At 40.7% G+C, this 14,996-nt stretch overlaps 1 protein-coding gene across 1 annotated transcript in view; it reads right to left on the bottom strand.

Annotated features, from left to right (window-relative positions):
- Window positions 1-14,996, bottom strand: part of SAMD3 (sterile alpha motif domain containing 3) — a 38,362-nt gene that overhangs the window by 3,746 nt on the left and 19,620 nt on the right. Inside the window, exon 6 of the mRNA XM_009807471.2 lies at window positions 12,246-12,413. Within this exon, the coding sequence (XP_009805773.1) occupies window positions 12,246-12,413 (168 nt within the window). The remainder of the gene's footprint in view (window positions 1-12,245; window positions 12,414-14,996) is intronic.

The raw sequence follows: 14,996 nt of genomic DNA, 5'->3' as shown, positions 1-14,996 counted from the left end.
CAAGCTGAGAAGACATACTGATGCATTATTAGTACAATTACCACTCTCAGGCTGCATTTACACTGTTTTTTCCCCTAAGTATTGTCACTGATGCCGCTGTCGTCTATGTCAGTGGCGGCCTGTGGGTCAACACCAGAGGGAGTTGAGACACTTCGTTCTGTTTCCCAGAACATTTAAGACACAGAGCTGCAAAACATGCAACATCCAAAACTGCTTTGCAGTGCTCCGTATGTGCAATTGAACTTTCCTTTTTTAAATTGTGCATGTGGTATTCCAAGAATGGTTGCACAATTAAACCGTCTGCCTTCTAGTATGTATCCACGGATGTCAATAGCCGTTGGGATCACGGAAGAAAACCAGCCCTGCATGCAGGACAGTTACCTACTGTGACCCCCGCACGTAGTCCCCCGGCCCTTGCTAGGATGCTGTATCAGCACAGTCTGCACTCTTTCTAATAGAGGATTTTAGTCGTAATTGCATTACAGCAGTAATGTTTGTTTGTGACCAGCTTGAGAAGGCATTCCTGTCCTCTTCCTCACTGCACAGGAACAGAGGAGGTGGATCAGATCCTCTACCTGGCTGAGAGGGGTGCTGGGAAAAAGTATAAAGTAGGCACAACTGTGTAGTGGTACTTCCCCTGAGTCCTGTCAAGACTTGACTGAACTGGGGTTATGTCTATAATAATAATAGGCTTCAGTAGTTTGGCTTTTTTCTTCCATTACTTCTCCCAGTCACTTTCCCAACTCTCATAAAGGCGTACCTTCCACAACGTCCTGCATTAAGTTCAGCTATGCGCTGTCAGAAGAAATGCCTTCTTTTGCTTGTTTTCTCCTGCTGCTTCTGCCTTCTAATTATTGTACTGGATTCAATACCTATTGACTATCTCTTTGCCACTGTAGTTTTATAGGTATGCCATATTCTGTCCTCAGCCACCTCTTTTCCAGCCGAGACGGACCTAAGCTATTTAATCATTCCACATATAAAAACTGGTCCATACTCTCAGTTATCCTTGGTTTTGTCTTAGCATATTTTCTAATTTCACTCCAGCCTTTATGAAATGGGGACAGTAAAACTTCAAATACTAGTTGAGATGCTGGGACACCACAGGTGCATACAGTGGAATAATGTGCTCCCTTTCGTTCCTTTCTTAAATAATTCTAAGCATTCAATATACTTTTTTTGATTGCTGCTTAGCATTGTGCCAAATTTTCTTTGACATAATATAAAAATATTGTTTGTGAATGGTAATAATAAGCTCAGAGCCTATCACTGTAAATGTCGTTAGGACTGGGTTTTCTCCTGTGCCTTATTTTACATTGATCGCTACTGAATTTTATCTGCTGTTTTTTTGCCCTGTCACTCAGAAGCATGGGGTCCTTCTGCAATTCTTAGTCAATCTTAGTCTTTAGTACCCTTGGTACTAAACATCACCACATCACCAAATGTGGTCAGCCAACTATTTTCCTTTTTCCCACATAATTTAGAAATATATTGAACTGCATAAACTAAGCATTAATAATCTTTTCCACTGTAAAACCCAACTATTTCTGCCTAGCCTTCATTGTTCTATCTTTTAACTCTTTATCTATGCAAGGACCTTCCTGCTTATCCCCTCAGATTATATCCTCTAAGAGCCTTTGAAAGACACGTGGTGAAATCTCTTCTGAACTTAAAGTAAACTATATCAGCTGGATTTCCCATGTCCTCAGCATTGTTGAATACTTCAAAGAACTAATGAATTTATGAAGAATTAACTTTTGTTTACAGAAACTTCATTGATTCCTTCCCAATGTGTTCATCTCTTGGGTCTGCCTTACAGTTTTTGCCAATTTGGCCAGGAAAGACAGCAGGTTTCTTGATCAGTATGTTCCCTAGCTCTCTCCTGAAACTCTAGAAACTGGCATTGAATTAGCTACCTCCAATTTTCTAGTAACATGTTTCATGAGAGAAGTTGCACATCACAATTAGAAAATTACCTATTTCATCCTTGGACACATCTGAAAATTTTGCACAAATATCATCTGGTCCTGGGAATGTGTTACTGCTCGCTTTAGCGTATTACTCTGTAACCTCTTTACTGATGCACAGATCTGAGACAGATGCCCTGACATTGCCTATGAAGAATGGTCCCAGTAACATGATTGCCTGAACTCCTCCTCTGAGAAGCCTTGCAAACTCTGTCTGGTTTTTCTGCTATGGCTTTATATTCTGTGAGTGCTCCTGCACCGGGAGAGTGCACCCTGAGCACTCCTGTCCCTTAGCAGCATCAGGCTTCCTGCTTCTCATCTCTCTGATAAAGCCCTTATAACCAGTGCAGAAAAGGCAGAAAACCACAAACCCAATTCTGTGTAAATCTCCAGCGGATTGCTCACAGCCATCAGAGTCCTATTTCACTGCTGGCATGTCATCTCTGCAAGCTCCCTGAATCAGTGTTTGGTATTTTCTGGTATCTAATGTATATTGGTTACTGACTGTGAATACCATTCTAGTATTCACATATCCCCAAGTGAGCTGTTCAGCTGTTTCTTAAGTTGCTAACTTGCACTAAACTGGACGGACTGTCTCTTGCTTCAGCATGACCACTGCACAAGAACAGGTACTGGTCCATTCTTGGTAGCCTCAAGATGCTCTTGCTTTCTCACACACACACAAACTTGGACTGTTGTTTGGCGTTTTTTAATTACGTTTCTGTTTTTCACTCTGAGCAAGAGCTAGTTTGAAGTCTCTGACTCCAAACAGCTGTTATTACTGGCTTCTCCTGTGGGTCTGCTTCCAAGCCTCCTGCCTGTAGAGCAGGAGCTTCTTCAGCCACCTGATGTGGAGCACAGCAGCTCATTTCCAGAGGGGCTGTCACCTTCAGTGCCTTACTTGCAGAGGCAGGAAAGCAAAACAAACTCAGCCCAGTGTGCTGTAACCACAGACTGACTGGGTTGCTTAGAAACAAACACCAAGGAGAACAAGTTGTGACCTTTACTCCAGCTTATCTCCATCCCCCTTGTCACGGCAAACACCGCTGGAGTGGATGGACTTTTCATGTAGTCAGCTCTGTCCTTGAGAGCTGGTTTAGCTAATGACATTATTAATTAGCTAAATGAGACCATTTGACATTTTTGTAAGCATCAATGGCAAGCTACCAATAGGAATAGGGCAGTGGTAGAAGGAAGAATTGCTGTCATACTTACCTGTTAGGAAAAAAAAAGTGATGGAAGGCCAAACTTCATTGTGTAAATCATCCATTACATATAAGTAACAGAAGCAAAAGTTAATGTTAGAATTGTTTTTCTTGCAGTGTTCAGCCTGCTTAGAGCAATCACTGTCTCTAGGCTTTTCACCTTTTTAAGCTGCACTTTCGGGCTGAAGAAAGGTAGCGGTAGTTCTGAACTTTAAGCTCTTTAACATAGCTTGTTTAAACTAGTAGTCTATGTAACAGATATACATACCCAGCCATAAAACACATCTTAAAACTTCAGACAAATAACAGAGCTTCAGAAATGTACCAAGTCTATTGTAGCACTGTTCGGATACCAATTAACAACAGTTTCTACTGGCCTTAGTAGTCCCTGCTGTTTTGGAGTTTACTTCTCATTTATTAAAGTGCAGCGGAAACACAACAAATAAAGTATCTTGAGGACGGGCAATGGTAAGTATGATGTAAAACACTCGGGCTGTTGTTAAACTATGCTGCTTGCAATGAAATAGATAGAACGAGAGGAAATGGCCTCAAGTTGCGCCAGGGGAGGTTCAGACTGGATATTAGGAAAAATTTCTTTACTGAGAGAGTGGTCAAACATTGGAATGGGCTGCCCAGGGAGGTGGTGAAGTCACCATCGCTGGAGGTGTTCAAAAAATGTGTAGACTGGCACTTCGGGACATGGTTTAGTGGGCATGGTGGTGTTGGGTTTATGGTTGGACTTGATCTCAAAGGCCTTTTCCAACCTTAGTGATTCTGTGAAAGAACAAACGAAGCCTGAGTTCTAGGGTTGGCATTAGTGACCAAAGTTGCTATGTTTTTGGGGACTCCTTGTCTATATACAGTGGCTTTAATACACTGGCAGGTCTGCGCCTTTTATATCTAATCACTTCATTTCATTTTGTCTCTGGACAGTTTCATTCCTACTAGGGAATACAAACAATATACTATGGTATATAGTGCTATATAAATACAGATTAGCTGGTAACTGGGAGGATAGATTTACTGCATCATTGCATATTTCTAATTCCAACTGATTTCATGCAAGTGGTGCGTGTTTATCGATCAAGAATAGAACAGAGCAATGAGACCTCACTGGTACATTAAGTCAAATGGCAGTGCCAATCTTTAGTAGAACCAGTGTGGAATTCGAGAATAGTGAATTTAGATGTTTGTGGATGAGTAGCTGTTTTCAGTCAACCTAGCTGAAAATCTAAAGGTCAAAAGCATTCTGATTTATGTTATTCATTATTTCTAAGCATAGATTCATTCAAATAAAATGTGAAGATCCTCAATAGAACAGGGAAGTTTGGCAACACTTGAATTTTACACAAATGATTTCTGACCTCAGGATTTATTAGATTCTAACATCAAAAGAAGTTTTTGCTTTTATTAAAAAATTACAAAATACCATGCTTGTAGCAGAATATGTTCGGGGTGTAACTTGCTTTATAACTTAATTTCCATTATCTTCAGCTCTTCTTCCTATTTTGCAAATTTGCTTTTTTTCTAGTAAAGTCCAATGAATGTGTATTAACTCAGTCACACCTAAATGCAGGATTCACTTAGAATGTTTTCATTTTCTCCTTTTCGTTTTTAGTTTGTGAACAGGTTGATTTTTAAGGTAAGTAGAAAGGTAACTGAGAGGTAGCTTTCTTTTGAGGGAAAGAAGTTACCTCAGTGGGAGACCATTTTGCAGTGTATTTTAAATTTTATTGGAGAATGAGTTCAAGTGTGATTTAAAATCTTTTGTAGTTAACTTCAACATTGCTGGTGTGAACAGGAAGAATCTGGGTTTGGAAAGCTGGTTACTCAACCAGTCTATCAGTCTATCGCATGCTAATTTAGGGAGGACTCTAGATCCCCTCTGCTTTAACTACCAAAGCAAGAAAGCTAGTGACAGCACAGCAATATTGCAGTAGAATTGCGACAAAAAGGTTAAACCTCAATTATTTCAATACACTGCAGAAAAGCAATCCTATCTAGAACGAAGCAAGGATCTCCTATCTCAATATCTGAAGAAAAGAAGCCAAAGGTAACAGGTTAGCATATGTGCAGGAGAGAACTAAAAAATAACGCTTTTAAATGAGGAATCCTTCATTCCTGAGGTCATCCAAACTCCTCTGGCCAGATTTTCAATTGTGTCACCAGTAACACCCATTTCCCTTGCAGTAATAAGGAGAATGTTAACTGGTGATCTTTAATTATTTTTTAATATAGAATTTTGTCTTACTTGGCAACGTACATAATTTATAATGTAAAGAATTTCTTTTTAAATAATAAAAAGTTTGATTTAAAAAAAAATAGTCTTTCTGGAACAAATGAGAATTTACCTCAATGCCTTTTAAAAACAAGCTGCCTTTATGTCACAAACTCCTAAGAAGTACTGCAGAATAGAGAAAAAGGTCAAAAGGATGCAGAAAGGAAGTTAATAAGGTAAGCAGAGGATATCCAGCACCTGTATGTCAGTGTAACCTAGACCTTGCCTGAGGGATGGTCCTGCCAAGGCTCTTAGACCTTCTGTTGGATTCACATGCAAAGGGTGACAGCAGTAGGGGGCCCATCCCTGACTACCCATGCCCCAACCACCCTTAACTTCTTGGCATCTCAGATATCTGTGACTAAAGCCATTAGATCTAGGAGCCACGCAGGTTGTAAGGCTCTTTGCTCATGCTCCAGATGTCTTTTGACAGCGACCTCCAGTTAATATTCACAGTTCTACTTGGAACCATATACAAGTACATTGTATTAAGATGCTCACATTAAAGCAAGAAAACATGCATACATAAAACAACTAGACTCCAAATCCCTCATGTCTCCCATTTCCTGAAGCAAGAGTCATTTGGTCGGAGACAGGCTTTTAAATAAAGGCCGAATTCCTTAATGTCCTTTTGATGGACCTTGATTTTTCCTAAGATGCAGCTAGAGATTATATTATCATATTCTTGTAAAAAGCCTCAGCTAGTGGGGCACTTTTATTAGTCAGTGCCACAGCCAAGGAAGTAAAGCTGCTACATCTCTTTGTGGGGAAGAAGGGAGCAATTCTTATGCATGATGTGTATCACCAAGGGCTAAGCTTACAGTTACTGTTGAAAGCCAGCATCATAAATCTTAAAAGTCATTAATGTCAACGCCAAAGTAACACATCTGCCTAATCACGGAGTGATGAAAGCTCCTCTGATGAGGACAGCAGGCACCTCTTGCTCTTTACAAGGGTTTACACCAGCTCCTGAATGGTAAATACAGCCTAGCTTTTGCTAACGACAGAGATCAAGATCTCTTTTTTGAAGAATGCCAACAGGACCTACTTACTCCTCAGTTTGAGAGAGTGAATTCAAATAGGACCAGTAGTGTTAAAGGGATAGATATGGGGACACTGCACTGCATCCTGCTGGTCTTTTCACTGCCAACCATAGAATCGGGTGCCTCACCTGGGATGCTTTGGGAATATTCCTTTAAGGGAATTCTTTTGGATGGAGACTAATCTGCTTGCTGGAAAGGGTAGAAACCATGCAATAATGAGAATCATCTTCTGGAACAGCAGTGCCACATAGAAAGGTTCGCGGGTGCCAGCACTGAGTAGGAGCTTGTTTTACACCGTACTTTGGGACTGGGTTGCTGATGAGTAGCAGTGTTGGTACAGCTGTTGCATTGCCTTTCATTATTGCTTCTTTCAGTATCTTGTCAGCTCCCAGCAGCAGCTAATAATATTGCCTTTGATAAAAATATTTCAAATTTTCCTTGCTAGATGCCAATGCATACTCCAAGTCATGTTATTGCTTAGAGCGTTGATGCACTAACACCTCTTGTTTGCTGAGTCTACCTGTATCAGAGTTAGCATCAATGCTCAAGGTACTTACACAAGAAAGCCTGACAGTAGCAGTTTCAGTGTCTTCTCTCTGCCTAAACGAAGAATATGATGCTTGCATACTCACACTGGGAGTATGGTGGGGCCCTTGCTTGGGATAATCGTTTCCATTAATTGGATTTTGTAACTTCTTGAGGATGAGAAACAGCTTTCACAGGTAGTTAAGTGAGCATAATCTGAATCTTGTGCCTTGATTTTTGAATACCGAAAAGTGGGTCTTTCTATTTTGTCTGGAATATCTACAGACACAAGGCATCATAAAAACGCAATGTACAGAACAGTTTTTAATACCACTGCTGTAAGGGACAGCCCTTTTTCTGTGGTGACTTTCAGGTTCATCATAATGACATTCAGTATGCTGAACACAGGGACATTTTATATCAGGAGGAATGCTCAAACCGGGTTATGATCATTAGAAAGTGAAAATTTCTTCAGAAAAACCCAAAACAGCCCAGACTGATCTGGAACAAGTCTGAATCTGAAAAGCAGACAGTAAACTGGACACCACTCAGGGCCCATCTTCTTGCCCCAGAGGGTGGGAGAGAACTGAGAAGGCATCGCAATTGCGCCACCTCTCATGTCCAAACACTAAACACAAAGACAGGTGAAACAGCATGGACAGACTGCTTTCATGCAAAATGAGCATGTAACCTACTGCGGGCAGGATCCACGCTGACTTGTACTCAAATGAGAAGTTTAATTAAAGCAGGCTCTGCTTTAATTACACATAATTACCCTTTTGAGCCAGGCAGACACTTTCAGAGCTAGACTTACATGCCAATGCTAACTGCAAACTTTCAAAGCTACATAAGTCAGTTTATTTCTAACCACAACTGCTTTCTGATTCGTAAGCTGCTAAACACAAAGCATAAGCAAAATGGGTGAAATCTGTTTTCCTCTACCAAGGGACAACCCGTATTTCACACTATGTTAACTCACAGAACAATGGAGATACTGAATGACATAAATAAGAAGGTGAAGCAGAAGATGTACACCAGGAATTTGTGTTTAAAGCTTTTGCTTTGACTCTAAAAGCATTTTAAAATATTAGCTGAGCAACACCACACACTGTGTATGCACATCAAAGTTTTAGTGGAAAAATCACATTACAACAGTACAGCCACTGAACGATCATTTGTATATGCGCAGTCACATTCTGGCTGTGCAGACATTCAAGCACTTGACTTGGAGACTTTTAATCTTAGAGGAAAAAAGGCTATCACCCCTGCTTCATCTGTATACAGCATTCACAGTATAGATGGCACCTAATGCTGTACCTGCCAATAGTGCCCCTCAACCACAAGACTTAGCCAAGAGAGTTTCTGCATCTCACGCACAAGTTGTCTGCAAAACTCTCGAAGGATGAACATTTGATTAATTTGGTTTCCTTTTTCCCTTGCTGATGCCTTTTTTTTCTCCTCATTCCTTCTTTTTTCTCCAGCCATCCCCTCCAAAATCCTACTCTCTCCACACGCCTTGAAACCTTGTTTCAAGTTTCTAACTCCTGCTGTGGCATAACCTCATTGGCAAACATGATGTTAGTTACCACCTCAAAGAAAAGCACATCCCTAGGAAATGTCTAACTTGCCTAACTTACCTAATTCAAGGTAAAAGAAACTCTAGCTCACAAGCTGGACATCACTCAATCCTGATTCCTTCTGTCATCAGAAAAGACAATTTACAGATCATGATAAGCATAAAGCCAATGGGGTAAACTCCTGTGAAGCACCCAAAAGCAGGAACTTCTCCATCACCATTTTTCTCCTCAAAATTAGCCCTAAGACCACCCCCAGAGGCTCAGGCAGACTCCCAGCTTCGGTATCAGTACAACTTTGGCAAAAGGTTGCGCAGGCTGAGGAAGGGTAAAGGCGAAAGACAGCATAGATCATCTGCTTCACCCCATTAAATGGCTGGCTTCCTTCAACAATCAGTTCCCTCGTGCTGGCTGGTTCTGGGACTGTTTTCTACATCTGCCCTGAACCATGTACTTTATGCAGGTTAAGTCTTTCAGGCCTCATCATTAAACTGGCTCTGGGCACCCAAGGTGATCCTAATATAGATTTTGGCCAAGCTCAGGAAGCCCATCACACAACTTTTCAACAACTCTCCTCCTGTTTAAAACCAGGAGGCCCATCCATTCTCACTGAGACAAGCTCTCTCTCCGAGCCTCATTAGTTAAGGGGAAGCCTCGGCCTTACGGCAAGAATGTTCTCAACAGCTTCACTGCTCTCGTACTACATGATACCACCAAAGCAAGCAGATATGGTGCCCAGCTTCGACCTGAACACCTCCTGGGCCAGAGGTCTTCTCTGATTTTCATCTAGTCCTCTTGGCACAGAGGTCTTCTCTGATTTTTATCTGGTCCTCTTGGCAGAGAATTTGCACATTCACCACTTTCAACGTTCCTGCTTATCTTCCCTGTACAGGAATCATATCAGCAGATGTCCAACTTCCTGTGATGGTAGCCACTCTAAAATGAGTATACTCTTCAATCTTGCTTGAATATAATGCTCTGTAATGAGGAACACATCAGCAAATGTTTTAAAGAAACTGGAGGAGAAAGCCAGATGCTGCATCTGGAAGCAATGCCCTGCGTGGGAGGCCAAGTAATGCTCGTGCTGTGTTTGGAGGAGGAATGCATGCTGGCAAGTAATGGGGCTTGGACAGACCAAAGGGCAGACATCATCTGTGGCTCTGAGCACATCCCAAAACATCACAGGAAGCTTGTCTTGGCAAGCAACTGTTTTTTCCACATGATGAAATAGAAAGAGTGGTTAGGGATTTTCTTAGCAGTAATAGCTTTATTACTCTTTTTATATAAAAACGAACGCCAGGTATGCCAGTGAGGCATTTCCTATTAGTAAATAATCTTTTTATCAGTTTCATACCATTAACAAGCCAAGATTACACTGACACAAAGCACATTTGACAGAGTTACATCTTGCAACTGTTCAGAAACTAAAGCTCAATACAGAAGTCAGCTGTGTGGCTGCTAAGTAGGTCATCTGTTGGGAACAGATGTGCTCTTCCATCTGCACTGTTTGCCAGTTGATTTTGACCTATAATGCCCTACTCTGACCTATAATGTCCTACTCTGCCTATCTAAGGGGCAGTGTGGTGACACAAAGGGGCTAGGAATCCTTCACTGGTTATTGTCCAAAGGTGTCCTTAACCTGGAATTAATTTCCCACCTTTTTACCTTAAATAATGCTGATGTGTTGGCTTCTAGTCCATGCAAGGCTGATCTGTTCTTCCAGACTTGGAAAAGGGATGAAGGCAAGGGGATCTGGCTAACGATAATTTGAATATAATTTGGTTTTGTCTGTCATATTGGCTTCTAGACCAAGTATGTATTTTTTGAGGCTCTTTGTTTAGCATTTTAAATATATCACAAAGTAGTTAGTGCCAAGGGTTGGCAGAAAGGTGCCTTTATGTGTGTTCCTAAATATATAGAATGAAAAACCTCACATTGCATTTCTTTAAAAGAATATTAAACAAACCTCTTGTTCCTCTGTGCACGTTTGTAGTGACATAATTTAGGATCTCAGAGCCAGACATACCTGCTTTCAATATAGAAACACATTTAAAACTATGAAAGTTATGATTCCCTCAATTTTGTGGGACTCGTTCTTAATCCTTAATAGGCTCCACAAGTGTTAATTCTTGCATTTTTATTTTATTTTTATATATATATGTTCAGGATACAGGAAAAATGAGAGAAAGAAAGGAAAAGTTCTTTAGGGATACATAGCATCCTCTTGCCTCCTTCCAGTTTAACCCTTATTTGCTTACAACATTAAGACTAGCAGAAAGCCTAGGACTTTAGAAGAGATGGAACATACTTTCTTCTTCAATTTCTAAAGCAAACAAGGGATGACCAGTGATGGCTTTGGGCAATGCAGTTAAAGAGAGTGGTGATTCCTAGTTTACAGATACACAGCACAATGCAGTTACACCTTCTCTATACAAAAATGAAGTTGAGCATGCAGTCCCGACAGGATCACTGCAAAGCCCTTCTCAACTAGCTGATGTGATAAAAGAGACCCACATTTGCCCTTTCCAAGCATTAGTGGATAAAGGATGGCTAACTCTTAATGCATGCACAAAACCAAGAGCCTATCACTTTTCCTTTAGTGCATGCAAGACTGTTTATTATTTTGCACCCAAAGTAAAGGTTTCTTACTTCACACATTCTGCAAACCTTTCAACTAAAGCAGGCAAAAAGAGGGAATTGTTTATTCCTGCATACATTAATCAAAAGGGGATAAACAGAAATTACTGAAGCTTCTAAAAAAAAAAAAAAAAACACACTAAAAACCCCAAACATATATCTGCATTTTGGATAGAAAACTACACCTACCTTCTAATACAAGGGCAATGTATACAGAAATGCATCCAGCAAACCACTCTTGCTCCCCTAAATACATATGTCTAGTTTACACATGTTCATCCTGCTGTTTACCAAAGTCAAATACCTGCTTAGATATCTTCTTTATCACATTCTTACAATTGTTTAAATTTTACCACATTTTAATTGCAGCACAAGGAAGGGCGAGGAGCATTGGCAAAGCATAACTGGAACCTTAGTGTATTTATGAAAGTGTATAAATTAATTAGCATGCTTCAAACACCTACTGGACAGTGATAGCTCTCTGAATTCTCTAACTAAAGGGATAGCAACTAAAGCAACTGTATGCATACATTCATAAGCATCCTTATGTATATCGCACATCAACACAAACAGCTTTTATATAACAAAGTGCAATGCAACAGTAGGATACGGCCATTTGCTACCAGCTCAAATGTCTCTTTGCATTCTTATTTGTACAGAGGTTTCAGCTCTTAGACATAAGCCTCTATTGTTTTTCACTCTAACTGGAGGTGTACAACCTAAAGCAGAATAGGAATATTGCATTTTTTAAAAAAGACAGAATTTTCTATCCAACTGGCAACAACTCTAAATGACAACAAATGTGCAAAGCATCCAGTATCGGGTTTAGCTCCACTGTTGATACTTAGTTCTCCAGAAATGAAAAAAAGGCAAGGGTCTGCCTATAGGACAAACTCGATACAAAATGAGTTTAAATAGGATGAGATCACTTCATTCTCCCCTTTACTGGCTGGTGGCCTTACCATCAGCAGAGGAGCTGAAAGACATGGAACTCAGTTAAGCACCAAAAATCTTACCTCTACCTGCACCTGGACATCATCAGGTTTGTTTTCAGCAAATGAAGATTTCCTGCTCTGTCCTCGCCTGTGGCCAAACTTGCATTTGTTCCTCAGGACTTGCTCATCATCTTCAATGGGTCTCCGCACGTATTTGAAACGATCTTTAAGGGCCCGTTTCCATAGCAACTGTACAGGGGAAAAAAAAATCCGTCATCACCAGTACCTTTCAAGAATTTGCCCCATTCCTAAAGCAGATCACTTTGTTTTATCTAACTCTACTTTATAAAAAAGTGTTTGCCACTAAGCAGAAAAAGACTCATAGGGTGGCATCAGCATACTGGTGGCTTCACGACTGAAGGAAACACAAGCACCTGTGGTATATGGCAACTAAACAGCGAGGCTACTGGCACTGCCGTGGTTCGTTAAGGATGACAGTAATTGAACCTAAGGGTTAGATTTATCCAGTATAAACAGGGCTGTCAGTGAAACCACAGTTTGCTTTCCTTTTCTCAGCTCTTACTTTGGGATGCTCCATTCATGACATCAAGTCATGAAACTACACAGTGAATCAGATCAGCTCACTGATGCCACAGAAAACTAATGGCATTTTTTTCAGTGGATTATTTTTCCTCTGCCTCTGACAGCATCTGACTGGTTGTGCAGTTGCACAATTGTTGTATCTAACACAAGGGAGAGGGAAAGACACAGTGGGATGCGCTCCCTTTTGCGGGGAGCCTACAGTTGCACTGGATCGAGTGTATTATTAAACTGAACTCACAACTGTTGAATTAAAAGGATCATTTAAGTAGGTCCTAGTGTTTGTAAGACTCCTCAAGGCATGTAAATTGCAACTTAAAGGCAGTTCTGCACTGCAAGTGGATGCAGTCCCTCTTTAATGGAACCATTCATCACTCTTGGCAGCCAAAGACGGAGTTTATGTGGCCCCACTGCTTCTAATCACACTTGTGTCTTTTTTTACTTGGGTACTGAAAAATCACTTCTGAAAATTGGATGGACAGCAACTTCCTCATGCATCCTTACAGACAGACGGCTGTTTACCTGCAGTTCCCGGCTGGGCGTCCTGGGGCGGGACCCAGCCATGCTAACTATCGGCACGTGGGGAAGCAATTACTAAGCAAAGGCTGTTAAACATGTCTGCAGACAAAACCTGCAGCTGTGAATATTGAAAATGTTTTGTCAGACCCTCAAAAGCAACTGCTTATTCCAGTTATTGAGGGTTTTTCAACAGTCAGAGGGAACAAAAATTGGTCAGAAAAGTGACTGTAAATGACAGGACGTGGCACGAGAGATTCAACTAGCTGTTACCTCATTTTCTAAAATTTACTCCAATACTATAGTCACTTAATACTATACTCAAGCCTGTACTCACTGACATACTGAACCACGATATAAACAGAAGAATGATTACCCCAAATTTCTTACCAAAATGGTGTCCTTTATTAGTGAAGGTCATATGGCTTTAAGGGTTAACTTTGGTGTAAACCAGAATTCAGTAAAAGTAGACTGAGTAGTACAGTATCTTTCTTTGCAGAGAGTCTGACATGCCTGCCTTTCTCACCTAGAGATACAGATCGGAGGGTCTCAAGAGGTGGTGGTGAAGGCACTGTGACCTAGCCTTTCTCCTGCTGAAAATACTGCTCCCACCTCCCTAGGGAACTAGCTGATTTACAGGCCCTCAATCCTAAAAGCAAGACCTCCAGTAAAGGTGAAAAAGAACAGTGGAAGAGCTACGAGAATACCACCCCTGTGGTGTCAACCTCAGCTCTTCTGAGCAGACCTGGGCCAGCCAGGGCAGGTGTGTCCTTCCTGGGGAGACACTTTCTGCCACCCATCTACAAGCCCTTACAGAAGTATCCTCTCACTGCCAGTCACACTTGAACGTCCGAGAACTGGAAAGAAAACAAACCCATCTGCATTTCTAGTATGTAAACTTCAGACTTAGGACTCTGCCAGAACAGGAGTCATGTCATCACCAACCTAAACATAACAATTAGAAATAGAGCACAACTGCTCCCGCAATCTTCTCACAAGGCGTATTTACAGCCTCAATTTAAGTGTTACACCCCAGCACTGTTTTCAAAAGCAGTAAGGTGACTACATGCCTTGAAAATCCCGCTTGCTATCTGCCCGAACCATTAAGGTTCCTAAACACATCTAAGTTCTGGCCCTATGCATTTATATTTTGATGCAAATACCCCGACGTTATATGCCTAGCAAAATTTATTTGGAACATTGTTATTTTAAGGCTGTTAAGAAACAAGCAAATAAAAACCTTAGCTTAATGCTTCTCTGAAGTGTTCAACAGATGTTAAAATATTTTAAAACATGATCATTGCAGAATATATTAGCAGCTGACAATTTAAATATCCCCTTAGTTGAGATTTGCGCCGTTTCTTTCTTTTGAAAACCTTTGTTTGGCTAGAAGACATTTTCACTTAATCTTTCACATGAAAGAATATGCTGACACTTATAGAGAGCTTTAAATATCCCTCAAAGTTCAAAACATTCAGCTGTTTCATCCTCCTGTCCTCAGACACATTAAGAGTTTTAACTAAATCTATTTCTGTAATAGGATTCTCATAAGCTTAGCCAAGTCCCTTCTCACATAACTATTTCATGAATGAGACTGTGAGCACATACATTTATGTAGTTTCCCTAGCAGGTAATGCATCTTCTAAAAAGGATGCTTTCATTACCATTTTTGAGCTGATAACTTTATTTTCTATTAATTCCACCACCCCACCCCAC

The sequence above is a fragment of the Gavia stellata genome, chromosome 2 (genome assembly GCF_030936135.1).
Source record: "Gavia stellata isolate bGavSte3 chromosome 2, bGavSte3.hap2, whole genome shotgun sequence".
Classification (NCBI taxonomy): Eukaryota; Metazoa; Chordata; class Aves; order Gaviiformes; family Gaviidae; genus Gavia; species Gavia stellata.
This window is presented reverse-complemented; position numbering and strand designations above follow the sequence as displayed.